This window comes from Biomphalaria glabrata, chromosome 3 (genome assembly GCF_947242115.1).
Source record: "Biomphalaria glabrata chromosome 3, xgBioGlab47.1, whole genome shotgun sequence".
Taxonomy (NCBI): Eukaryota; Metazoa; Mollusca; class Gastropoda; family Planorbidae; genus Biomphalaria; species Biomphalaria glabrata.
Genome location: NC_074713.1, coordinates 42,904,360 through 42,930,231, shown reverse-complemented (window position 1 = coordinate 42,930,231; position 25,872 = coordinate 42,904,360). Strand labels below are relative to the sequence as shown.

Here is a 25,872-nt window from a genome sequence, read left to right as displayed (position 1 = left end):
GCAGAATTTAAGTCATTGGTTAATATGCATGACTGAAGGACGTAATCATCTTCTTTTTTTGAAGTAACCTCTGTATTATATAAGATAAGATAAGAATAGCACAGGTTTTTAAAAATTAAACTTTTAATAGCAGAATAATGCACTGTAGATACCTCAGAATATGCATTTTTTAGGCTTTCAATATCGAAAATAGTGCTTGGCGGCGGGGCTACGCCCCGCGCTGGGGGAGCTCGCAGCGCTCCCCCAGAGCCCATTGTTTGTGAGGGCGGGAAGTCTAAAATTTTTTCACTAACTCCTGGAAGAACTTATTCCAGGGTATAATAAACGTATTCCGAGAGAGAATGAAGAGTCAGAATGTAATAAAGTTTAATTATACATACACACACACACACACACACACACATATATATATATATATATATATATATATATATATATATATATATATATATATATATATATATATATATATATACATATATATATATACAGAGAGAGAGAGAGAGAGAGCGGGGGGGGGGGGTAGAAAAAATCTCCCCCAAACCCCCCCCCCCGAAAAAAAATCCTGGCTACGCCCATGTATGCTAATAATACATCTAAGATTTAGGTATATCATAATATATCATTTATTCCCCGGCAGACAACAGCTTTTTTTGTGTAAGATTGACAAATAGGCCTATGTAGTGACAGCTGCTAGGTTCGTCACGTGATAGCTTGCACTCTTTCGTTCATTGGCCTCCTTCAGTCGTGAAACGACTCGAGCACTTTTTCATATGGCTGTGGAGCCCTATTTTGGAGAGACACACCCGTCCACATATATTGCAGGTCAATGTGGCTTTCGCTTTGGTGGTAGAGGAGCTGGCCATTTTCCGTGTGGCACGCTTTTCTTCAAGAGTCGATGCCCATGTTTTCTCGCTGTCTATAGCTTTCTTGGTCACCGTCTCTCTCCAACTAGTGCGGTCTAAGGCTATCTCTTCCCAATGGTCATTATCAATGTTTACTGATTTTAAATCCCTTTTTATCACATCAACGTAACGGAGGTGTGGACGACCAGTTTTTCTTGAGCCAGACGCAAATTGCCCGTACAGAATGATTTTCGGGATGCGATTGTCCTCCATCCGGCGAACATGTCCGAGCCAGCGCAGGCAGCGTTGCCTGAGGACCGTAAAGATGCTGGGAAGGCCTGTTTCGCGAGGATCTCAGTATTACACACTCTTTCTTTCCTTGTTATTTTTAAGATTCTTCGAAGGCAGCGTATGTGGAATGAGTTTAGTTTTCTCTCTTGTTTTGTGTAGGTTGTCCACGACTCGCTGCCGTACAGTAGCGTGTTTAGAACGCATGCCTTGTAGACCCCCATTTAGGTCGCTAAGGTGAGCTTCTGGTTTTCCCAAACTCTTGGTCGGAGTCTAGCAAAGGTTGATGCGGCCTTCCTAATGCGTTTTTTGATCTCCTCTTCTAGAGACAGGTCACCTTGAATTGTAGATCCGAGGTAGCAGAATTCGTTTACGGCATCTAGCTTGTTATCGCCAATGAGGCTGGATGGTGGTGCTGTAGCAGGTGGTCCCATAACATTAGTTTTCTTTGTGCTAATGGTTAGGCCATACTCTTTGCAAGCCTTAGAGAAGCAGGACATTAGTGACTGACGCTCCTCTTGTGAGTGTGACACTACCGTTGCATAGTCCGCGAAGAGCATATCTCTTATGAGGGTTGTTCTGGTTTTAGTTTTGGCCCTCAGTCTAGCAATATTTAGAAGTTTGCCATCGAATCTGGAATGAAGATATATGCCTTCGGTGGATTTGTCAAACGCGTGGTGGATTAGCATTGAAAAGAGTATTCCAAAGAGGGTTGGGGCCAGGGACTGTATCCCATGACCAAACGGATGAGATTAAATGATCATCTAGTTGCAGGGGGACTCCATACAGAGGGGTTGGTGAAGAGCCGATTCCTCATCCTGGCCACAGGTAAAATCCTTTCCCGGGTCACATGGTTCATAAAAGGGATGCGGTCATCTCGAACCATACGTCATACGTGAACATCTCAACGTCACGAGGCGCTATCCAGTATCTGTAAATTTCTACAATAGGCCCTACCACGGCACACCTATTTATTGCCCTCTGGCCAAAAAAAAAAAAAAAAACAACGTCTGGAAGTCACTGTATGCCTACTCTTTTTTGTCAGTATCACGTAGCCCCCCCCCCCCCCCCCTCCTATTGTAATCGACGTCCTAGTATTTACTAGTAGGCCTAATTACATCTGAATTCTCAGCAAATTAACAATTGGTCATGTGGTTTTCACAGATCTACGTATTTTGGCAGTGGCGCTTACAGTTTATAAATCTATATAAATAAATATAGTTCAAATGGGCATAATTGTAATAGTCCTGATATAAATTATGTAATCTCGTTTCACATGTCAACTGTCCAGTTAATTTTGGACCAGTGCAGCAACACCTTCAGACATCTATAGAGTAGGCCTATAGACCTATAAGTCACGGTTAGTCACCTATATATTTAATATTATATATGAATGTATATTCACCCCCGCACTCAACAAAACTTTAAAAAAAATTGACTTATGCCATTTTTTAAAGCTTACAAGTAGATCTTATAGCGACACTAACGTAAGGACGAACACATGGTTATAGGGACTTAATTTAACAAGACACATGATACTTTTATAAGCACTCGTGACACAACCAATCAGTGTGGAGAGTCCCCATTTCTTAATATAACTTTGTCATGTGACCAATGCATGTGATCTGTTTACATTGCATAGACCCCAAAAACAAAATAATAGAATAATCGATTACGCTTAATAATATTTACTAAAAGCTAGATATTTGAAAATTTCTTCATAAATCATTACCAAAACAAAAACAAAAACAAAGTTATTAATAAAAAATACTGGTATGTTATCTTCGTCTATTAGAAAAAGTTACAATAATAATCAATTATGAGTTCAGTATCGCGTATTTGTAGTTGACCTCTTAGTATTGAAGTATGAATTCGCACGAAAAAATGACAACAATATAGAGGCTCGAGTCTCGATCTAATCTTTTTCAGAGCCCATATAATAAGCGAAAGTCTAGTCTAATCCACATTGTCGGCCTGGTTAAAGTTTATTGATCGTCACACTAACATAAAGACATCGTTGTTCAGTTCAAGAATATCAACGATGACAAGCTTATTATATTTTTCTTTGCTGCTGTGCTTCGTCACCCATGTACTTTGCGAGCAACACTGGGCTTTGCTTGTTGCAGGTTCCAGTGGATATGACAATTACAGACATCAGGTAAAGTCAAAGTAGCGGTTCTCAACCTTTTTAGCTCCGCGACCCCCTAATACAATTTTCCACTAGGTGGCGACCCCAACCGTAATTTTTTTTTTGTCATAGGTCTAGGTAGGCCAAAATCTGATTTTGTGATTTAATTTTTTTTAAAAGCAGATTTTATGATTTTTATTTATTTACTTTTCATTCAAAAATCATTGTATGTTAATAATATTCACATTACATACATATTTTACAATTTAAAAAGTATTACTAATCATGGAAAACGTTGAGACAGTATTTGAGCTTGTTTTTATTTCACTAGATTAGGAATTCACATCAAGTTTGTTTCTGTATTAAGACTTGATAACTGACAGTCAGAAAGAAACATGTTTCATAATGTTACAGTGTTGGAAATGGAAGAGGAAGTCTAGAAAAAATCTCATATAGAACAGAATGACAGCAAACACTTGATCCAAAATAGTGTAACTGACATTGAAGAGAAATATTTAGATGCATTGCTATTGACGTTGCTAATATATGTCGATGAATCATACAATGAGTTACAATGGATTCTTATGGTGACTCATTCTGTACCAAACATTAAAATCCAGACATCCAAGCATACTTAGAGCACCATGAGTGCAGACACCATAAATAATTTTCCAAGAAGTCTTTTACTTTTCAAATTTAACCAACTTTGTCAGTTACATCACTCGCTGTAATGTATGCAAATTGCACTAAATTTGGCCGCTGACAATAACTCCTTGGTAATGGAGTGAGGTTTCTAGACTCTAGGAGCCACCAAAATAAGAAGCTTCATAGGCAAATATGCTTTAATTATGGTACTTTCCATCTGAGTCAAGTCTGAATTTCATCAGGATTCAAAACTAAACTACTGGATGTCGTTAACGGTAAAGCTCGGACGTATGTTCGACCTTAATACATACGACAGAGAGAACTTCATTACAAAGGCTGCATCAGGATCTCTGAATTCCTGCTTGAACTTGAACTATTCTCTTTTCTATTGTTAACTTTCTTCTGTTCGAAGTAAGTGTTCATGAGTTGGTCCATAATGAATTTATTTCCATTGACAATAATACGACGGTCTATTACTATCTAGATCTATTTATATTCAATCAATCTCAAGAGTTAGAATCTAAAATATACACATAATTTAATCTAGATAGATCTAGACTCCATTCATCATAATAGATATGTCTAATGACTAAAATATATATATTATAAGGCTTGTCTTTGAGTCCAAAGATTAATGAGGAATCCAGTATTTCCTGTGACTGCTCAGCCCCAGCTGTTACCTACATATTTTGCCAAATCCAGTGCAGACATAACCATTGTCCTCCGATGGTCGATGTAGACTTTCTTTTCGCCATCTATGTCTGTCCTTGGCAGCAGATTTTTTTTTAGGTCTCATGTGTATTTGTAAGTGACCTCCAACTGTCTTGTCTCTGAAGCTGCTTGCAATGAGGTGCTCTCTTCCATGTTAATTAGTGTCTTCTATAATTATTTGATGTAGAAGTCTAAAGTACTTACTAAGCTATAAATTCTATATAACACTTAAAAGAAACTAAAAATACTTTTTATGTCTGTATGGTAAAAATTTTGTAACCATTATAGGTCCCACACCCAATCTCAGAACAATTATCTCTTGTACCTTACGAAACAAGAATCAATTGAAAAAAAAATTAGTTAATTAACAATTAGGTAATTAATTTTTTTGTTTGTGTGGTGGTATAATTTGAATTAGTTCCCTTTATACGTTGTGTAGTGTATTGGCTTGAGGAAGTTTGAATTCAAGTTTTACAACTTTTTAAAAATGTAAAATGCATTAAAAAATCGATCATGGTAACATTCACCCATATCCATCCATCCATCCCAGGGACGCTACAACCCATGGAGGGCCTAAGCACATCCCTCCATTCAGATCTGTCTTGAGCCTTTCATCTTTATGCCCAAATTCCAAGCTGTTGTAGATCTGCCTCCACATCGTCAATCGATCCATCACATTTGTGGTCTGCCTTTGGGTCGCCTGCCTTTTTGTTTTTTGCCAGTTTATAACTTTTTTCTCCTCTGTTCTTTGACATTCTTTCGAGCTGACCTGCTTAACATAGTCTGTTCTTTTTTATTTCTGTCGCTATAGGAGGTCTTCATACAACTGATATATCTCTTGGTTAGTGGATAGTGGATGTCCTCCACCCAGTTTCCTCTTGAATAGTACCATAGATTTTTCTAAGTATTTTCCTTTCCCAAGTATTAATTAGAATTTCAATTATCTTAGTCAGTGTCCAGGTCTCACTTGCCTAAATGGCTACTGGTCTTATGATGGATTTAAAAAAATCATTTTCTTAGTTTTCCTTGATATTGTTTTGCTCTTAAGTAAATGGGGGGGGGGGGTGCTATAGAACACTCTTTTGCCTCCAGCTATTGATTCATTTTTTCTGTCAGTAGGTCTTTATTTAAATTTATTGTACATTATTATCAATTTTGAAGCCAGTAAAGACTTATATTTATTTTATCTTATTTAATCAAGGCTGACGTCTGCCATGCATATCATGTAATAAAGAGTCATGGTATCCCAGATGAAAGAATCATTGTGATGATGTATGATGATATAGCCTACAGTCCATAGTAAGTATTAAAGTAAGACAACTGGATAACTATATTTATTGATTTTTTTAATTTACTTTTTTTTCATAAGTATACACACATTTTTTACATGTAAATCTTAAAACGTCATTATTAATGAGATTTCCATTTGAGATTTGAAAACAAAAAATCACTGAAAAGCTGTAGAAAAATATTAGAAAAACAAGAACAAACTTTTAAATATTTTTTTTTTACAATGAACTTAGAACTAATTGTTGTGTATTATTTATATACGAAACTGTTTATGCTGGACAAATAGGCCCTCATATAGTGGTAACAGAATAATGAATCAAATTATGTTAGCCAAATTGATACTGTGTTCTAACATTGGACAGGGTTCATACTAACAGGCTTTCCTTGATTGTGAGTTTCTTTACCTGTCTTGACCACTAGATTTAACTAGAAAAACATATCCTGCATTCCTTTGACAAAGTAGACAAACTAATCTGTCAAACTGATCACATGTTCTGACTAGACGAGTAATGGGCAAACTTTTTTAGCAATGGGCCAAAGACTTAAATGAAAAATTTTGGCCATAATATATATATATAAAGAAAATACAGAAATTTTGAATTAAATCTAAGGCTATCAGAATTTATCTGAAGCTTTGTATGAATTCAAGCTACAAGTGTTTTGATAACAGTTCAATTAGGGAAAATAGTTATTCTTAAAAATAAAGTAAGCTATTCATAGTCAATCTATTTCTGCCTCAGAGTTTTATGGACTGCTCATAAATATATGAAGATGCAAGCATTGAACAAATTCTCTGAACGAGATATAATTGGAAAACTGGAATTTGATAAAACTCTTGAAGAATATTTAGAAATAATTTTTTGGTATTGAATTGACTCTAGGTGTTTTAGTTTTTCTAGATAAACTTCTAGTTATAAATTCCTTTTTCTGAAAATACCCAAAAACTTGAAAAGGTTTAATCATATTAAATCATATGTAGTTGAACAAAGTCAATATTGCAACGTGTTATATTAATTACTTTTAACAATACAGAACAATATAACTTACATATGTATCAAATTTCTGAGCACTATAAACTTTTTAAAAAAGATTTAGCTGGCCTGATAGACCTAAATTGTTAAGGAGATCTTTAGGTTTTTAGCTGGCCCCGTAAGAGGAAAAGCCGCTTTTAGGTTTGTGTAAAATGTCTGTCTGTCACACTCAGATCTAGAAAACTAGAAGAGAAATGAAAAATATTATTTCACCATGCGATGCAGCTTGAAAAGTTTAGGTGCAACAGCTACTTTTGGTTTTCTAAAAGCAAACTGTTTAGTTTATAAAATTAATTATGCAATCGATTTTTTCAAAAAAAAACCAACCAATTCTAAAACAATTACCTAAATGTAAGGGAGGCAATGTTACAATATGTTAACAAGAAAGACAATTATTTGTGTATTTTCAGTATCACTAAGTCAAATATATTTATAAAATGTACAAGAAATGTTCACAACAAATGTAAACATTAGTTAAAGGTGTTTTTTCTGGTCAACTAGCTGCTAAAATTAAAAGAATGCATTTATGTTTGTTTATAAAGGCTAAGAATGGACTTTGTATGTAAATATCACGCACATTTTTTAAAATGGACTTTTTATGCAGCGACTTTCATGCAGTAGCGTAACACCGCGACATGTTATGGTGCTAAACTAATTTCTTAAATATTTTTAAATAATCAGATTTTATACATTTTTGTTTAGTGTCCCCATCAGGATAAAAGTCGCAAATTTTTTTTACAACGACAAATGAATTTTTGAAACATTATTTCTTTTGACCATCAAAATTAAATTACGTCTTGAATATTGCTTGCGAATAGGTGGTTCCGACGGGGGCCGCCTCTGAGTTTGTTTGATAACACAAACTCTCTTTGTAATCTTGTTTTTTTCTACATATGTCATGGATGCATAAATGTTGTTTTGTTTGGAAGTGAAGTATAGGGATATATTGCTTATGAATGACATGGTTTCATTGCAAACAAGTCAGGCTTGTTTTTTTCAATTTTACTTCAATGTTTCAACTCATTTTTAAAACTTGAATTTTTACATTGTGTTTGAATTTATTTAAAATTATTATTGCAAAACATGTGTCCGGCTGGATAAAACTTCTTCTCTGCCCAGGGCTTTAGTTTGCCCATTATTAGACATTAGACTAGACAGTTATTTTTAGGATTAAAACTTTCATTTTGTCACTAATTTTATCAGTAATCCAGAGAAGGGAAACATTATCAATCATCCTGATGGTCCTAATGTGTACCCTGGTGTTCCTAAAGATTATACAAATACGGTAATTTTTTTGCAGATACAGTCGATTATGGTTAATTGGACCAGCATTTTTATTTGGACCAAATCCTTAAGTTTTGAAACAAATCCTATATATAAATGTAATATTGGACCAAAAGTATCTTACACAAATTGTCTTGTAACAGGGTTTGTTTCTGTAATTGGATCAGTTTAATAGGACTAAAAGATTGTGTGCTTATGTGGTCCAATTAACCAGATTCTATTGTTTTATCATTAATTATTTACTTTAAGATTTCCCTTCATTCTAGTTCTTATTAGCCTGTCTAAGCATATTTGAGAATTTTATTGCTAAGCCATTTTTTTTCATTAAATAGTTTATTTTTGTATGGCAAATAGAGCAAAACATTTTCAAAAACTGACATATCTAAAAGGTACATAGCCTAAATAATAGGACAAGGCGCATAACCTAAGAAATCAGACATATGATTTTATCTTATCTTGTAATTTTTTAACAAATTATTTTGCTGGGAAAATCTGTCAAACTAGTATAGTAGGTCTAAAAAATTAGGTAGCTTTGTGTTTATTAGTAAACACGATGTTATGTATTTATAATAATAGACAAATAGATGCACTGCTATGTATGTGAAAGGAAACTACCATATTATAAGTGACTTTAATATTCAAAAGACAAAGCTGTTCAGAAAGTGTACTACGTTGTATGCAAACAATATGATACATTTCTAACAAAGTTAAAGTAATTCAATCACATACCATCAGCTTTGTGATAATATACACCTCAGGATCTACACAATTTTGCATAGAAAGATGTACAGAAAGTGAGTTCTGATTTAAAAAAAAAAAGTTTAATGCATTACTTCTTGTGGCATATGCTTACATTTGTCTACATATAGAGCCCAATGTCAGATACAGATGTAGTGTGATTGCAAGTTTGATTCTACCCATCTTAACCTTAATCCCAAAATGTTTTTACTGAAAGCCTTCCCATCAGTCTGTTGGTGTCTTTCACAAGATCAAAATAGACCTGCTATAAGACATTACTTAACAAAATGATATTAGAACGATCAAGCCCTTTGCAGATCTACAGGCCCTCTTATTTATTTGAGCTGCTTGCTTTTTACTATAATGATTTATGCACCGGAGATGCCAGAAAAATTTGTTTCTGTGGCTCCGAATGCATGATATTGCTTTGGCACTAAAGCTACTTCCCAAATCCCATTTGTAAAGCATGCCGCATTTATTAATGCATCAGACCAATGAGAATGTTAAAATTGAATCACAAATCAGTCGAATAAGAATTGCCAGAATCGATTTAATGCTGGTTGAACTGACTTAAACTTTTAAAAAATCAGTGTTTTAATAATTCTTGTTTTAATTTTGCATAAATTTTAGCAAATATCATTAGTTTATGATATATCCGAAATTCGTCAAAATTGAAAACTCATTCATTGATTATTCCGGTTTTACTTTTGCGTACACATTATAGCAGGATCAGTAGCTTATGATATATGTGAAATGTCTGTTTTCAGGACCTTACCCCAGAAGTTTTTCTGAAAGTATTAACTGGCGATGCTGCAGGAGTTAAGAAATTATTGGGACGTGAGGGCAAGGTCATTGGCAGGTACTCGTTTTACTTTCTTGAACAGGTGGAACTATTTATGATACAGTCTTTGTGATCATGCCTGGGAATTTAATCTCGAACTGCTCAGAGTATGAAAACAAAATATTGTTTTAAAAATTGATGACAATCTTTAAGCAAATTATATAGCAGAAATATGTACAAGTAAACAAAAATTTCAAAAGGGATCAACTTAGATACTTTAGTGTAATAGTCTTTTTTTAGCTTCATTTAAAAAGAAATCAAGCATAAGAGTTACACATTGATTCAAATATTAACTTAAAGGATTCAGAAATTCACACAGCAAGAGTAATGCATTAATTGAAATATTAACTTAAGTACATGAATTTTTCCAGTGGTCCTGATGATAGAGTGTTTGTAAATTTTGTTGACCATGGTGGAGTTGGAATCCTTTGCTTTCCCAATGATGTGGTAAATGTTTTATTTTTAATATATTTTACAAAACAAATTATCATATACAATTCTAAGGCTTTCTAAAAACATTTGAGTTAAATTACTGAGATCAGAAGTATTAGTTTTTCAGTAAACCTAAGTTTTGATGACTGTATTAAAATTATTTTTTCTATTAACACAATGTTTGCCCACTTCATTAAAAAAAAAACAAATTCACCCCACATCTCTAGATGCATATTTTACATGTACACAAAACCCAATCTCAACTTTTCACTTTCTTTGAACATTTTCAAAAAAAAAAAAATTCACTGATCAGTTCACTAGCTAATGTGAAAATGATAAATGCATAAAAGGTCAATTATAAACAGTTCATTTCACTAGTGCTGACAAGGTTGCATGAACTCAGTAACCCAAGACACCAGATGCACCATCACTTACACCATAAACTAAGGACCATTCATTCTTATCTGCTTCAGCCTGATCATTCATAAGTACATCGGATCTCCTTGTATACTATAATGAGTCTCATCTATAACCTAAGGTTTATCATAGACCTTGTGTTCTATATAGAGACATATATTTTCTAGTTATAGGATGTGAAGAAAACCTGAAAAAGTAGATCTAGATTTTATATATTTTTTTCCAGATTGGTTCATCTATTTTGTGTATGAATTTCTTACATTATAAAAGCCGTTAAAATAACATAAAAATTTGATACACTTCAATTAAACTGTTTTACTGTTTATACACTTCTCTCTAAATTTTGATTTTGGAACTTTTTATCCTAATTATTATGAATTCTATGTATTATGCTTTCTGGGCTTACAAAAAATTCAGAGAATGAATATAGGGTTAATACTTGGAAAGCGAGTTCCAGCCTTGAATTTCTGACAAGAAACAAATTTCAGAGACATTTATAAAATAATTAGATTCTGTGGTAATATAAAGGGAGGTAATTGTCCTTTCCTTTGTCAGGACAAGACTTAAAGATTTCTACATTAGATTTTGTTTGTTTTTTACTCTTAGCTTCATGCTGATGAGCTTCATGCAACTATCAAGTATATGCACACCAAGAAGCTCTATAAACAGGTCAGATTTTGTTTGAAGTCTTCATTAAAAAAAAAGTTACCCCTTTGGGACCTTGCAATTTATGTGGGCATATAATGTAAAGCTCATCTTTTTCTGTGGATAACAGTTAACGAGGGGGTGTCACATGGTCAGCACAATGACCAACCACCCTCACTTCCCCAAAATATCTCAGGCACCCATTAGAGCTGAGTGGACTCATGGGCATCCTAATGTTTACAATCCCAGTCTTCACCAGGGTTGAAACTAGGCTCCCCATGGTTCGGAAGCCAAGTGCTTTATAACATTCTGTCAAAATGCATGACAGTTTTTTTTATATAGTATATAAAATATATGTTTATATTAATACAAACAAGGTAACACTAATATGAATAGGATTGTGTTCGGAAAAAGGCTTCAGTTAAGCTCTTTATATTAAATTAATAGTTTGCTTGAGATGATCTTATGGATGAATCTACTTTGTATCATAAAGCCCTGTAATCTCATTATTCAAGTCTTTCATAGAACTATATATTTTAATGACCTCAATGTTTCAGCAATCTTAAAAAATGAAGGAATAAAAATATTTATATTCTAGGGCTTAATAATTAAAGGTTATGAATTAGGTTTTATTATATTATAATGGTATAAAGCCAGAAAAGCTCTTTAATGATTAAATGAAAGTAAGACTTTGTCTTAAAAATAAAAAAAGCTACCATATTCTATGGAATATAAGCAGCTTACTTTTGTTTTGGATTGAAGATCTGAAAGAATGAGGAAGTGGAACTAGCGATGAGTGCAGTACACTATGTCCAGGATATAGCTGACCAAAAGAAGGAAGACAATAGAAAAGCAGTTTTTTTATATAGCATATAAAATATATGTTTCTATTGCTACAACCACCCTTACTTCCCCAAAATATCTCAGGCACCCATCCAAAAGCATAGAAGTATCTATAACCAAAAACATTCTCCAGCACTGTCGTCAAGGGATCAAAGTGTCAAGCATTGTTACATAAGATTAACACACTAAATTTATCAGTTGTGATGTGTTGACCTATTTTCAGGTTTTTGTTTTCAGACTTTTCCTAAATAAAAAAAAGAGCTACTTAGATTGAATAGAACAGATTAGAACCTTATATTTCTAAGATCTAAACTAATGAACTCTCTGAATGAAAAGTTTAAATTCCCTCATCCACTCAATCCACTCTTTAAAAACTCTTTCAAACTGCTTAGCTCTTACATCTTCCTAATACCTCATGCTGAGTGGGACTGAACAAACTGTCAAGTTTCAAATCATTTCTGTCATAAACAAACTGTCAAGTTTCAAATCATTTCTGTCATAAACAAACTGTCAAGTTTCAAATCATTTCTGTCATTTTCTTGACATATTAGTCAGTAATGTTCCATCAGAGAATAAGCACACTGAACAATCTATTTGAAACCATGACCACCCCGATAGCTAGCTTTACGTTTCATATTATTATAGTTCGTCCATCGTGGTTTGATGTCATCCAAGGGGTTTTTGTGCCTCCTCATGTGGCTGGTGAGCCCGGAATGTTTGGCTGCACATTGGGCAGGTTATTCCATCTGGAGCTAGTGTCATTGGCCTTGCTTTTTTTCTCTGGCGCTTTTCTTCTGCCAGCGCTGTTCTCTTTTCCTCAGCATATTTGTGCGCCAGTTTTCACAGTGCGATGCCTTGGTGCTCTGTCATGTGCTTCTGTCTCCCAAGTGGCAGAAGCTTTGAGGGTGTCCCTAAAGCGTTTTCTTTGTCCGCCTTGTGAGCGCTTTCCTTCCCTTAATTGGTCATACATGAGTCGTTTAGGGATGCAGCGGTCTTCCATTCTGCAGATGTGTCCTGCCCATCCCAGCTGGGACTGCATCAGGATTGTGTGGATGCTTTGCAGACCTGCTCTTCGAAGAACTTCAGTATCTGTATTTTTTCTTGCCATTTAACATTTAGTATTCTTCTGAGACAGATCATGTGGAACTGATTGAGTTTTTTGGCAGCTCAAAGCAAAATCAAAGCAAAATCAAAAACAAAATCTGCAGTAATCAGGGAACTGCTATTAGCTGAGATCTAAATGCCTGCTCTGAAAATGATCTGCAGAGCATCATCAGTGACTTTTCAAGAGCATTTTCAGACTTTGGCCTTACCATCAACACAAAAAGACTGAAGTCTTATATTTGCCGGCTCCAGGGAAAGCCTACTCAGATCCAAGCATCAAGATAAATGGACATGAAATAAATGCAGTGGACTACTTCTTCTTCTTCTAGCCATCTTTATTGCTGCTGAGCTGTGAGCTCTTTTGCAGACTGTGCCAAGGAAAAAAAATGTGCTGTTTTCTTCAGTTGTTCAGCACTGTCGTACAGGGTATTGGTTATGTTGGGCTGTAGTGGAAGTATGGTCTGCCTAAGATGGGTTAGGGAGGGGCATTCAAAGAAAATGCAGTGGACAGATTCACCTATCTTTTGCAACACTTTCTCCAAAAAATGGAAAGATCAATTATGAAATTGACCTGCGTATCGCCAAGGCTAGTGCCTAATGCAGACTCTAAAAATGTCTGGAACAGACAAGGTATCACCACAAACACAAAGCTAGGGGTCTATCGAGTTGTCATCCTCCCTACATTGCTCTATGGCTCAGAAACGTGGACAGTGTATAGAAAACATGCCAAAAACGTTTTTCTGGATTTTTTATTTCACTGTTAGTGAATTCTTCCAGTTCCTTGAAGTTCTATCTAGTTCTAAAAGTTTCTAAATTACGTTTATCTATGTCAAGGTCAGCTAGATTGTACGGTATAGCAATAAACTCTTTTCTTTACACTCACACACAAAAGTGACCTTATTGGACAGTTCAGGTCCCTTGGTCAGCAGATATCATGTAATGTACACATATTGATATGTGAATTATGCATACACAATATTGGTTGGTCAATTGAGTCAAAGATCAAAGTAATAGTGCCAAGTATTATATTCCTATGTTACGGAAACCCTACTGTGACCTACATATTTGGCAATAGTGATGCAGTCTTATTTGCAATCGGCAGGCCACACCTGCAGAATGAAGGACTAAATAAATGTATTAACTTATCTGTGTCCAATACTGTCATAAATAAATGCATCAACTTATATGTGTCTAATACTGTCAATAAATAAATACATCAACTTATCTGTCTAATACTGTCAATAAATAAATACATCAACTTATATGTGTCTAATACTGTCATAAATAAATACATCAACTTATGTGTCTAATACTGTCAATAAATAAATACATCAACTTATATGTGTCTAATACTGTCAATAAATAAATACATCAACTTATATGTGTCTAATACTGTCATAAATAAATACATCAACTTATATGTGTCTAATACTGTCAATAAATAAATACATCAACTTATCTGTCTAATACTGTCAATAAATAAATACATCAACTTATCTGTGTCTAATACTGTCATAAATAAATACATCAACTTATATGTGTCTAATACTGTCAATAAATAAATACATCAACTTATCTGTCTAATACTGTCAATAAATAAATACATCAACTTATCTGTGTCTAATACTGTCATAAATAAATACATCAACTTATATGTGTCTAATACTGTCAATAAATAAATACATCAACTTATCTGTCTAATACTGTCAATAAATAAATACATCAACTTATCTGTGTCTAATACTGTCATAAATAAATACATCAACTTATATGTGTCTAATACTGTCAATAAATAAATACATCAACTTATATGTGTCTAATACTGTCATAAATAAATACATCAACTTATCTGTCTAATACTGTCAATAAATAAATACATCAACTTATATGTGTCTAATGCTGTCATAAATAAATACATCAACTTATCTGTGTCTAATACTGTCTATAAATAAATACATCAACTTATCTGTGTCTAATACTGTCAATAAATAAATACATCAACTTATATGTGTCTAATACTGTCTATAAATAAATACATCAACTTATCTGTGTCTAATACTGTCTATAAATAAATACATCAACTTATCTGTGTCTAATACTGTCAATAAATAAATACATTAACTTATATGTGTCTAATACTGTCAATAAATAAATACATCAACTTATATGTGTCTAATACTGTCTATAAATAAATACATCAACTTATCTGTGTCTAATGCTGTCATAAATAAATACATCAACTTATCTGTGTCTAATACTGTCTATAAATAAATACATCAACTTATCTGTGTCTAATACTGTCAATAAATAAATACATCAACTTATATGTGTCTAATACTGTCTATAAATAAATACATCAACTTATCTGTGTCTAATACTGTCTATAAATAAATACATCAACTTATCTGTGTCTAATACTGTCAATAAATAAATACATCAACTTATATGTGTCTAATACTGTCATAAATAAATACATCAACTTATCTGTCTAATACTGTCAATAAATAAATACATCAACTTATATGTGTCTAATGCTGTCATAAATAAATACATCAACTTATCTGTGTCTAATACTGTCTATAAATAAATACATCAACTTATCTGTGTCTAATACTGTCTATAAATAAATACATCAACTTATCTGTGTCTAATACTGTCAATAAATAAATACATCAACTTATATGTGTCTAATACTGTCAATAAATAAATACATCAACTTATATGTGTCTAATACTGTCTATAAATAAATACATCAACTTATCTGTGTCTAATGCTGTCATAAATAAATACATCAACTTATCTGTGTCTAATACTGTCTATAAATAAATACATCAACTTATCTGTGTCTAATACTGTCAATAAATAAATACATCAACTTATATGTGTCTAATACTGTCTATAAATAAATACATCAACTTATCTGTGTCTAATACTGTCTATAAATAAATACATCAACTTATCTGTGTCTAATACTGTCAATAAATAAATACATCAACTTATATGTGTCTAATACTGTCAATAAATAAATACATCAACTTATATGTGTCTAATACTGTGTATAAATAAATACAACAACTTATCTGTGTCTAATGCTGTCATAAATAAATACATCAACTTATCTGTGTCTAATACTGTCAATAAATAAATACATCAACTTATATGTGTCTAATACTGTCTATAAAAAATGCATCAACTTATCTGTATCTAATGGTGTCTATAAAAAATGCATGTAATTAGCCCTAACTAACGGTGTCTATATTTCTCAAATTTTCTTGAAGATGGTGTTTTATGTTGAAGCCTGTGAGTCTGGTTCAATGTTTGAAAAAATTCTGGAATCAAATCTAAATGGTGAGTAATATGGTAAACAGTTAAATCCATGCTGTTATAAAATATAATAAATAACTATAATTCATAGTTAGTTCACATAATTCTTAACAATTAGTACATTTTTTAATTACCAATATTCTTTCAGTATATGTCACCACTGCTGCCAACTCAGTAGAATCTTCCTTTGGTTGTTACTATGATAGTCATCGCAGCACTTATCTTGGAGATGTTTATAGTGTCATGTGGATGGCAGACTCTGAAGTGGTAATTGAAAACTAAGGAGTTACATCCCTCATCTTATCTTATATAATACAGACGTTACTTCAAAGAAGAAGATAATTATGTCCTATGTGTCATGCATCTAGTCATGCATGTTAACCAATGACTTAAATTCTGCCAAGTCACTGGTTTTCCTTGGTGGCTCCGGCATCCCATTCCATGCTCTAATAGCACTAGGGAAGATGGAGTATTTGTACAAATTTGCCCTAGCATATGGAACGAGGAATGTGCCTTTATCTTTGTGTCTTTCTGAGTATTTTATTAGATTTTGTTTTTGTATTTGGAGATTATGGTTCAACATTTTATGTATAATTGCAACTTTACTTTTTAGCCTTCTCTCCTGAAGGCTTCCTAAATTTAGTCTAGTCAAAGTCATATTAGACACAGATTCGTTTGTTATGAATCTCACTGCTCTATTTTGTGTCTGTTTCTTTATGTTTTCTTGGGTTGATGGGTCCCAAACAGAGGATGCATATTCTATTATTGGCCTAACCAAGGTTAAATAACATTTTAGTTTTATGTTCTGATTTGATTCATAGAAATTTCTTTTAATAAATCCTAATGTTGTTGTTGTTGTTTTTTTATAGTTTCATCAATATTGGGATTCCATGACAGCTTCCTAGATATAAACATTAGTTTGAAAGCTTTTTTTCGCAAACAACAATTATGTAGAGCTAAAAAAATGTCCCAGAAAGAAGAAAAAAATCATGCTAAAAACTCTATTTAAAATAATTAAGTTACTACGGTTGACTAAGCTTAATTTTTAAATGTACACCTAATTTAAACAAAAAATCTGGAGATATTTTTTAGTTGTTTCTTTTTTAATGTATCACTTTATTTACATTGTTTATGTTATTGAATGTATTTTTGAAATATCAAGCAATAACCAGCTTTTTGAATTCCTTTTTTTTTTTTCATTTATTTATTAGGAAAATTTGAATATAGAAACACTGGATGATCAATTTAATATTGTGCGAGCAGAAACCAACACAAGCCATGTGTCCAAGTACGGACAAGCTGTAAGTTATTGGCATTAGTGAAAATGTTTAAAATATTTGTAACATTGATTCAAAAAACCAACAACATTTAGATAAAACCTTTTTTCTTTTATTAACATGTGCTCTATTTAAAAGTCAATTTTACTATCCACTCTATGCTCTAAATATGTACAAAGTCTTTACATAGTCCTAACTCTAACCTTATACTCTTAAGTTTTTAAATCAAGTATGCACATACATTGAAACCATTTTAAAAGTTATTAATTGTTATGCATATAATCCAAATATTTGTATATAATTTGGACTATCTCTCATTTATTTATTTATTTATTTATTTTTAAAAAGACAACATTGACTCAATACATGATTTTGTGTATTAAAATTTATAGAAACAAAATGAAATGTAGTTATAACTAAAGAAACAAAATATAATGTAGTTAAAACTATAGAACAAAATGAAATGTAGGTTTAACTAAAGAAACAAAATATAATGTAGTTAAAACTATAGAACAAAATGAAATGTAGGTATAACTCTATTATTTTGTATAACTCTATTATTTTGCGTGTTGATGGTGGAGGTAAAAAAATAAGATAATTCTGAAGTGAGGGATGCCTCATTCAAATGCCACAGTGAAAACAAAAAAGGGTTTGGCCAAAAGCAACATAGATCTAATGAAATACTTTGACATTGAAATTTGAAAGAAGCCAAGAAAAGTCCAGTGATTGCATGTAAAATTATTTTTTTTAGAGGTGGTGATGGGGAAAAGATAGAAAAGTGATACTTGAATTCGCAGGCTAAAAGTATATATTTTTTTGTGGGAGATTGCTATAAATGGGTCATTCTAATTCAATGTAACATATAATTAAAAATAATTGGTGAAAAATTATGTTATGGGAGCGTAAAAAAAAGGGGGGGGGGGTCCAACCAAAATTTTATATGAGCGTTCAATGTGCAGGATGCAAAAATAAAAAAGACTCCTGACAAAAAGCGTGAGAGAGTCTTTCAAATATTTTGATAAATAACTGAAAAGGTGAATACTCAGTTATGGTATGTTAATGTAAAACTATTTTTTAAGGTGTAGGGTTGGGGAAAATAAGTGATATAGATCATTCAGTTCATGGGTGAAAAGTATTTGTTTGGGAGGGGTAGCATTATAAAGTGGCCATGCCAATTAACAGATACACAAATTCAAGGGAAGTGAAAAGTGATATAGAATTCACAGGCAAGAAATGAGTTTGTTTTAGGAGCGTTTATAAGCAGTTCATTCTAATTAAACGTAACACAATGGCGGAACAGGGATTGTTGAAATGTGGCCGAACAGGGATTGTTGAGATGTGGGTAAACAGGGATTGTTGAAATGTGGCCGAACAGGGATTGTTGAAATGTGGCCGAACAGGGATTGTTGAAATGTGGCCGAACAGGGATTGTTGAAATGTGGCCGAACAGGGATTGTTGAAATGTGGGCAAACAGGGATTGTTGAAATGTGGGCTGTTTTATGGAAAGTGAAAAAAAAAATAAATAAAGGGAGGGTTACAAAGTATTATGTCAGCAATAGGATCTGCAGGATGCTAAATTGTGCCAATGTGCTAAAAACCCTAATATCAAATGATTTGCAGGATGCCAAATTGTGCCAATGTGCTAAAAACCCTAATATCAAATGATTTGCAGGATGCTAAATTGTGCCAATGTGCTACAAACCCTAACATCAAATGATTTGCAGGATGCCAAATTGTGCCAATGTGCTAAAAACCCTAATATCAAATGATTTGCAGGATGCTAAATTGTGCCAATGTGCTAAAAACCCTAATATCAAATGATTTGCAGGATGCCAAATTGTGCCAATGTGCTAAAAACCCTAATATCAAATGATTTGCAGGATGCTAAATTGTGCCAATGTGCTACAAACCCTAACATCAAATGATTTGCAGGATGCCAAATTGTGCCAATGTGCTAAAAACCCTAATATCAAATGATTTGCAGGATGCTAAATTGTGCCAATGTGCTAAAAACCTTAATATCAAATGATTAGCAGGATGCCAAATTGTGCCAATGTGCTAAAAACCCTAATATCAAATGATTTGCAGGATGCTAAATTGTGCCAATGTGCTAAAAACCCTAATATCAAATGATTTGCAGGATGCTAAATTGTGCCAATGTGCTAAAAACCCTAATATCAAATGATTTGCAGGATGCCAAATTGTGCCAATGTGCTAAAAACCCTAATATCAAATGATTTGCAGGATGCTAAATTGTGCCAATGTGCTACAAACCCTAACATCAAATGATTTGCAGGATGCCAAATTGTGCCAATGTGCTAAAAACCCTAATATCAAATGATTTGCAGGATGCTAAATTGTGCCAATGTGCTAAAAACCCTAATATCAAATGATTAGCAGGATGCCAAATTGTGCCAATGTGCTAAAAACCCTAATATCAAATGATTTGCAGAATGCTAAATTGTGCCAATGTGCTAAAAACCCTAATATCAAATGATTTGCAGGATGCTAAATTGTGCCAATGCGCTAAAAACCCTAATATCAAATGATTTGCAGGATGCAATTAGAAAACTAAGGGTCCAGGCCAAAAAATAAGATGGAGCCTATCAAATATTTTGAATGAGAACTGAAGAAGAATAGTTAGATAATGGAAATAAGACTATTTCTTTGGGGTGCGGGAAAAGATTTGATACTTGAGTTTATCTAATGGTCCAATTAATTTATCTGATGGTCCAATTTGATGTAACAGACACTAGAATTAGCTAGCCAAAGAAATGTATGGGGGAGTGTTTTCTTATGGCCCTTTATATTTTTATTATAAGTAAGAAAAAAAAAGGGATGGGACAATGTCAAAAAACAAAACAAAACAAAACATAGCCTGGGAACAAATTAGTGGGTGCATCTAGTGGGTGATACTTGTTTATATCTATTTGGCAGTTCTGCCATTTATGAAGCCAATTTTAACCATCTTTTTCAAATAACACAAGTGTCTTGATCTTTGATTTCAGGACTTGGGAAAACTTAAAGTTGCAGACTTTCAAGGCAACCTTACGGAAGGTGCCCTGCGATTTATTCCAAACAGAAGAATTCATCCAACAGTAAGTTCATTGAGATTTTTTCATTGAGAATCTAAAGCTCTTTTATCCTAATCAAGTCATTTTTTCACTTTTCATTTTCTACGATTGACATTTAAAAAGTTATTAAACATGTTAGATAAAAGTTAAAAATGTTATTTTAATGGGTACAATGCTGCTTGAAAAGATTTCGCTTCAAGTAAAAGAAGTTATCCAGTAGAGCACAAGAAAAAAAAAAAGCAATTATTAAAGGAAAACTGATATGATTTTTTTTCTATCAAAATAGTTCTGAGAGTTTCAAGTATCCATAACTCATTCTTTTTTTTTTTAATTGATGTGACTTGTTGTTTTATCAGGCAGATGCAGTATCTGCTGAAGACATAGATATTGAGATTTTAAAAAGAAAACTCTCAGACTCCAATGGACTGGAGCAGCTGAAATACAGGACACAATTAGAGTCTTTAATGCAGGTAAAATTTCTAGTTATATTTCAGTCGACTCACAGTTAGAAAGTATGGTTTAATGAAATTTAAATTCTTAATTAGTCACAAAACATCTTCATGATGTTTATTAATGTGGTGTAAAGGTAATGTAGTTTTCTCTTTGTTGGCATCTGCCAGCATTTGGCTTCCCTAAGAGACCGCGGGAGAGTGTCTACAAAGATATTGGAACATTCATTGAAAAGTTGCTATTCAAGAAAGCAGAACTAAAAATAGTTGCTGACAACAGCTTTGTTGTGTCAGTCACAAAATATGTAGATCTCAATAGGATCTGCTTTGCCACATTCCTTAATTTTTTTTGGGGGGGGGGGGGATGGTAGCTGAGTAATAATGCGCTTGACTTCTGATTTGGTGGCCCTTGAGTTCAAATCCAAGTGAAGACTAGGATTTTGAACTTCAGGGTTTTTAGGATGCCCCTGAATCATCTCTGATAGGTGCCTGACATATGTTGAGGAAATAAAGGTTGTTAGTTGTTGTGCTGGCCATGACACCTTCCTTAACCATGGCCATAGAAACAGATAAGCTTTTCACCTTCTGCCCCCATTTATTGCAAGGTCTGAAAAGAAAACATAATAAAACACCTAGAAGGAACATCCTGGGGAGTCGAAAAGAAAACCTTAGGACAGTTCTACACTGGATATGTCAGTTCTGTGATGGATAACTGTCCATACAAGTAGCTGCCAACAAAACTTATCAATCATCATTAGACACAATCCAAAACCAAGCCTTGCGTCTAATCAGTGGAGGTATGAGAACTACTCCCACAGCAGCCTGTGAAATAGACTCCAATATTGTACCTCTTAAGTTAAGCCACAACAGAACAGCATTAGAATCTATTAAGAGATACAGAAGGTTGGAGGACGATCATCCTAATAAACTACTAACACAGAAAAATAGGAAAAAACAACCAAAAAAAAAAAAAGCTAAGAACTCTGATCCAATCCAACACAATGGACATCAGGAAACACAGGCAGAGCTATGTATAAAGAAATGACTGTGCCAAACAAGCTGGACAGTATTAACTTCCTCCCCCGCAAAGAGAAATCTACAATCTTCCAAGAACAGGACACACACCTCTGTTAAATTACCATCTTAACAAAATAAATTCCACACAACTCCCCCTTTGTAGACACTGCGCCCACCCTTATGAAACCATAAACCATATCCTCTTTGAATGCCCCTCCCTAATCCACCTTAGGCAGACCCTACTTCCACTACAGCCCAACATAACCAACACCCTGTACGGCAGTGCTGAACAACTGAAGAAAACAGCACACTTTTTTTCCTTGGCACAGTCTGCAAAAGAGCTCACAGCTCAGCAGCAATAAAGCTGGCTAAAAGAAGAAGAAGAAGACCTGCTGGCCTGATGCAAGGTGCTATCTGGGTGGCGAAATATCATACAAAGTGGAAAAAAAAAAAATTTATCCTTTCTAAAGTTTTAGGCTCTTCGTCATTCTAAAATGGATTTTATTCAAGGGTGTTCTAATATTTTTTTTTCTTGTAAGAGAACACAGCGTTTTTTTGTTTTTGGCAAGATGAGTTGAAGTTATTTTTAGTTCTTGGAAGTTTTCTCTTGAGCTGACCATGTGCTTGTGTGAAACAAGGCATCATTTCTGCATATTGAATCATATGCTTTTGGTATAATAAAACTTTACCCATAGAAAAGATTATCCAACTTCTGTGGATCTTAAAAATCATTTCAGAGAATGCTTTGTGGATTTTCATGATTTTACATTTCAAAAATCCATTTGAGGTCAATGTGTCAAGTACAGTACCCTAAAAGACATGCAATTAGAACTTGAAAAAGTTCGAGATTTTGAGCAATACTAACAATCGATTCTACTCCTACTGTTGCTTGCAGCATGTTTGTAGTATTTACAAGGACTGACTTGTGTAAACCTACTTTTCTGTGATGAAATGTGTAAAAACATTACACTGGCTAATCATCTCACACGCCAACTTTTAGTGTTCCAACTTGATGTCTCATTTATGTAACTGGATATTTTGAAGTTTGTTACAAGTATTACATCCACGGGGTTCTAAAAAAATGTTGCAAGTCATTTTCATTTCTGTTTTTTTTTTTTTTTTTGCACATTTTCGTCATGTGGCCCATGACATGAGTGTCAGAAATTAAAATGACACGCTGGCAGAATAAGGTTTGGCATCACTGGTTTAAAGTGTAACAATTAAACAAAATTTATTGCAAATATTTTTCAATTAAAGAACAATATTTTATTGTACAGTAATAGACCATAAGGTCTGAAAGGGGAACTTTACTAACTTTTTACAGTAATGTTGGCAACAATTTTTATTTTTGTTTTTAGCAAAGGAAAAATATTGAACAGTTTTACAAAAATGTTGTGGCCAATGTGACTGACGCTCATTTGTATGATTACTTTGTGAGTGCTCCACTTCACTTCAGTAGCTTCAAATGTTACAGACAGAGTATTTATCTTGTACAGAAATTGTGTCCAGGCATGAAGTTGGTGCAGGTATGTATCTAGTTTTATGTTGAAGCTGCATCCTAGCATCAGTCTGGTCCTATAGAGTTGTGACCTTTTTGATTGTAAAAGGAAATGAGGGGGAGTTAACTTAATGGACTGTCACTGTCAATCAAAAAAAAAAAAAGGATGATAGCATAAACTGTTTAGCTAAGAGAGAAAAAAAAATCAGTTTTCAGTGTAGATTTTGTTAATAAGGAGGTAGAAATACAAAGAGAAGCTTTGAACAATAAATGATCTACAAATCATGTTCCCATTATGTCTTGAACAATAAATGATCTACAAATCATGTTCCCATTATGTCTTGAACAATAAATGATCTACAAGTCATGTTCCCATTATGTCTTGAACAATAAATGATCTACAAATCATGTTCCCATTATGTCTTGAACAATAAATGATCTACAAATCATGTTCCCATTATGTCTTGAACAATAAATGATCTAAAAATCATGTTCCCATTATGTCTTGAACAATAAATGATCTAAAAATCATGTTCCCATTATGTCCAGTCAGACAGAGCTCTTATAATTGGATTCTTAGCATTAAAGCATCAAATATTTTTATGCAAATATATCTTTTTATGCTAATATCTATTTTCAGAATCAATATGCTCTAAGAAAACTTCGAGTTCTTGCTAATTTATGTGAAAGTGATATTGATGAAAAGATCTGGTCAGCAGTGGTCAAGGTGTCCCTTCAATCCAGCTTCTGCTCAGCATAGGTCCTTAGAATTATTTTGAGCTGACTTGTTTTTTTTTAAGTCTCTCAAGAGTTGAATTTTTTAAAAACTTTTTTTTTATTGCTAGCAGCTATTTGTGTAGGTCAGGCTCAGTGTTACTTGAAGAACAACCAAAATCTCACTCTGCTATTTTATACAGTGGATCTGTTTTATACAGTGGATCTGTTTTATACAGCATTTATTGATCAGCTATTCTATTATAGAGCAATAAAACTTTGTGATGATAAAGGATTTCTAGAAGCAAAACAAGATGATTGATTTGTTATGAGGTAAGATGTTCCTAATGTGTTCAGACTTTGTAATAGTGTAGGCCTCCTTCTGTAATCATAGTACATGATTCTGATTTTATTTGTATATGTAGGCAGTAATTTTGTAATAAATGATTAGTGAGCTGCTCATGTAATGAAATGAACTGATGTGGTATCACATTTTAAATTGACCAAAGTGATTATTGTTAGAGAACCTTCATCTCTAGAAAAAATTTTTTTAATAGAAATTAATCTCTCAGGAAGTAGGCCTAGTTGAAATCTATACACTGTATTCTTGTTACAAAGTAAAATGTCTTTCACAAGTTGATGTTGGATTGATTCTAATAATGATTGAAATCAACAATTTTAAAGTTTAACAATCAAAAGTATTTTTTTTTATTTGTGTCCCAAGCATTTTTTATTAGCTTTGTACTTTTTTTTTTCATGTCATAATTCAATGTAAATAAAATTTGTATTTTTTTAATGTTTCAAAAACTGAAAGTCATTTGTTTTGTAGTACTAATTTTTTAAGTTGCTGAATCCAAACCTCTGCTCCCTTAAACACACAAACACCTTTAGGCAGCTTATTGCACACTGTACACTGTGCTACATTCTGGCAGATCCTGCAACACTTCTGACCCAAAATTGTATTGGCCAATACACAGGCTTCCATTTCTTCTTCCATGAGATAAGTCAAGAGTTTGTCTTATACCTGAAGGAGGCCAATAGCTTTTAAAAAGAAATTGAAATAATTATTTGATAACTTTTCTTCAGAATAAGCTTCGCCATTTTTTAAATATATAAATAAATAAATCTAACTGAAGACATCACACTATTGCATTGTGCTCAATGACCTATCACCAATCTAAAGTTACCAAAATTTGATTTGTGAACTTGTGAATATATAATAATTACAAAAGATTCTTACTAAATTATTAAATTTTTACTAACTTTACTATTTTAA

General features: G+C 33.2%; 1 protein-coding gene across 1 annotated transcript; it reads left to right on the top strand.

The window, feature by feature from the left end:
* The first annotated feature begins 2,987 nt into the window (after positions 1–2,987).
* Positions 2,988–25,872, top strand: LOC106063735 (legumain-like). The gene is made up of 13 exons (XM_056022182.1): positions 2,988–3,291; positions 5,819–5,916; positions 8,142–8,223; positions 9,728–9,819; positions 10,173–10,248; positions 11,257–11,319; positions 16,521–16,590; positions 16,715–16,833; positions 17,778–17,867; positions 20,853–20,942; positions 21,275–21,388; positions 23,743–23,910; positions 24,523–25,872. Exons 1-13 carry the CDS (start codon positions 3,175–3,177, stop codon positions 24,640–24,642), a joined length of 1,299 nt encoding a protein of 432 aa, XP_055878157.1. The 5' UTR covers positions 2,988–3,174; the 3' UTR covers positions 24,643–25,872.

Coding starts and splice junctions, on each gene's coding strand:
- LOC106063735 (XM_056022182.1), top strand. CDS start 3,175: ATGACAAGCTTATTATATTTTTCTTTGCTGCTGTGCTTCGTCACCCAT. Junction 8,224..9,727: donor CTAAAGATTATACAAATACG/GTAATTTTTTTG, acceptor GTCTGTTTTCAG/GACCTTACCCCAGAAGTTTT. Junction 16,834..17,777: donor GGATGGCAGACTCTGAAGTG/GTAATTGAAAAC, acceptor TTTATTTATTAG/GAAAATTTGAATATAGAAAC.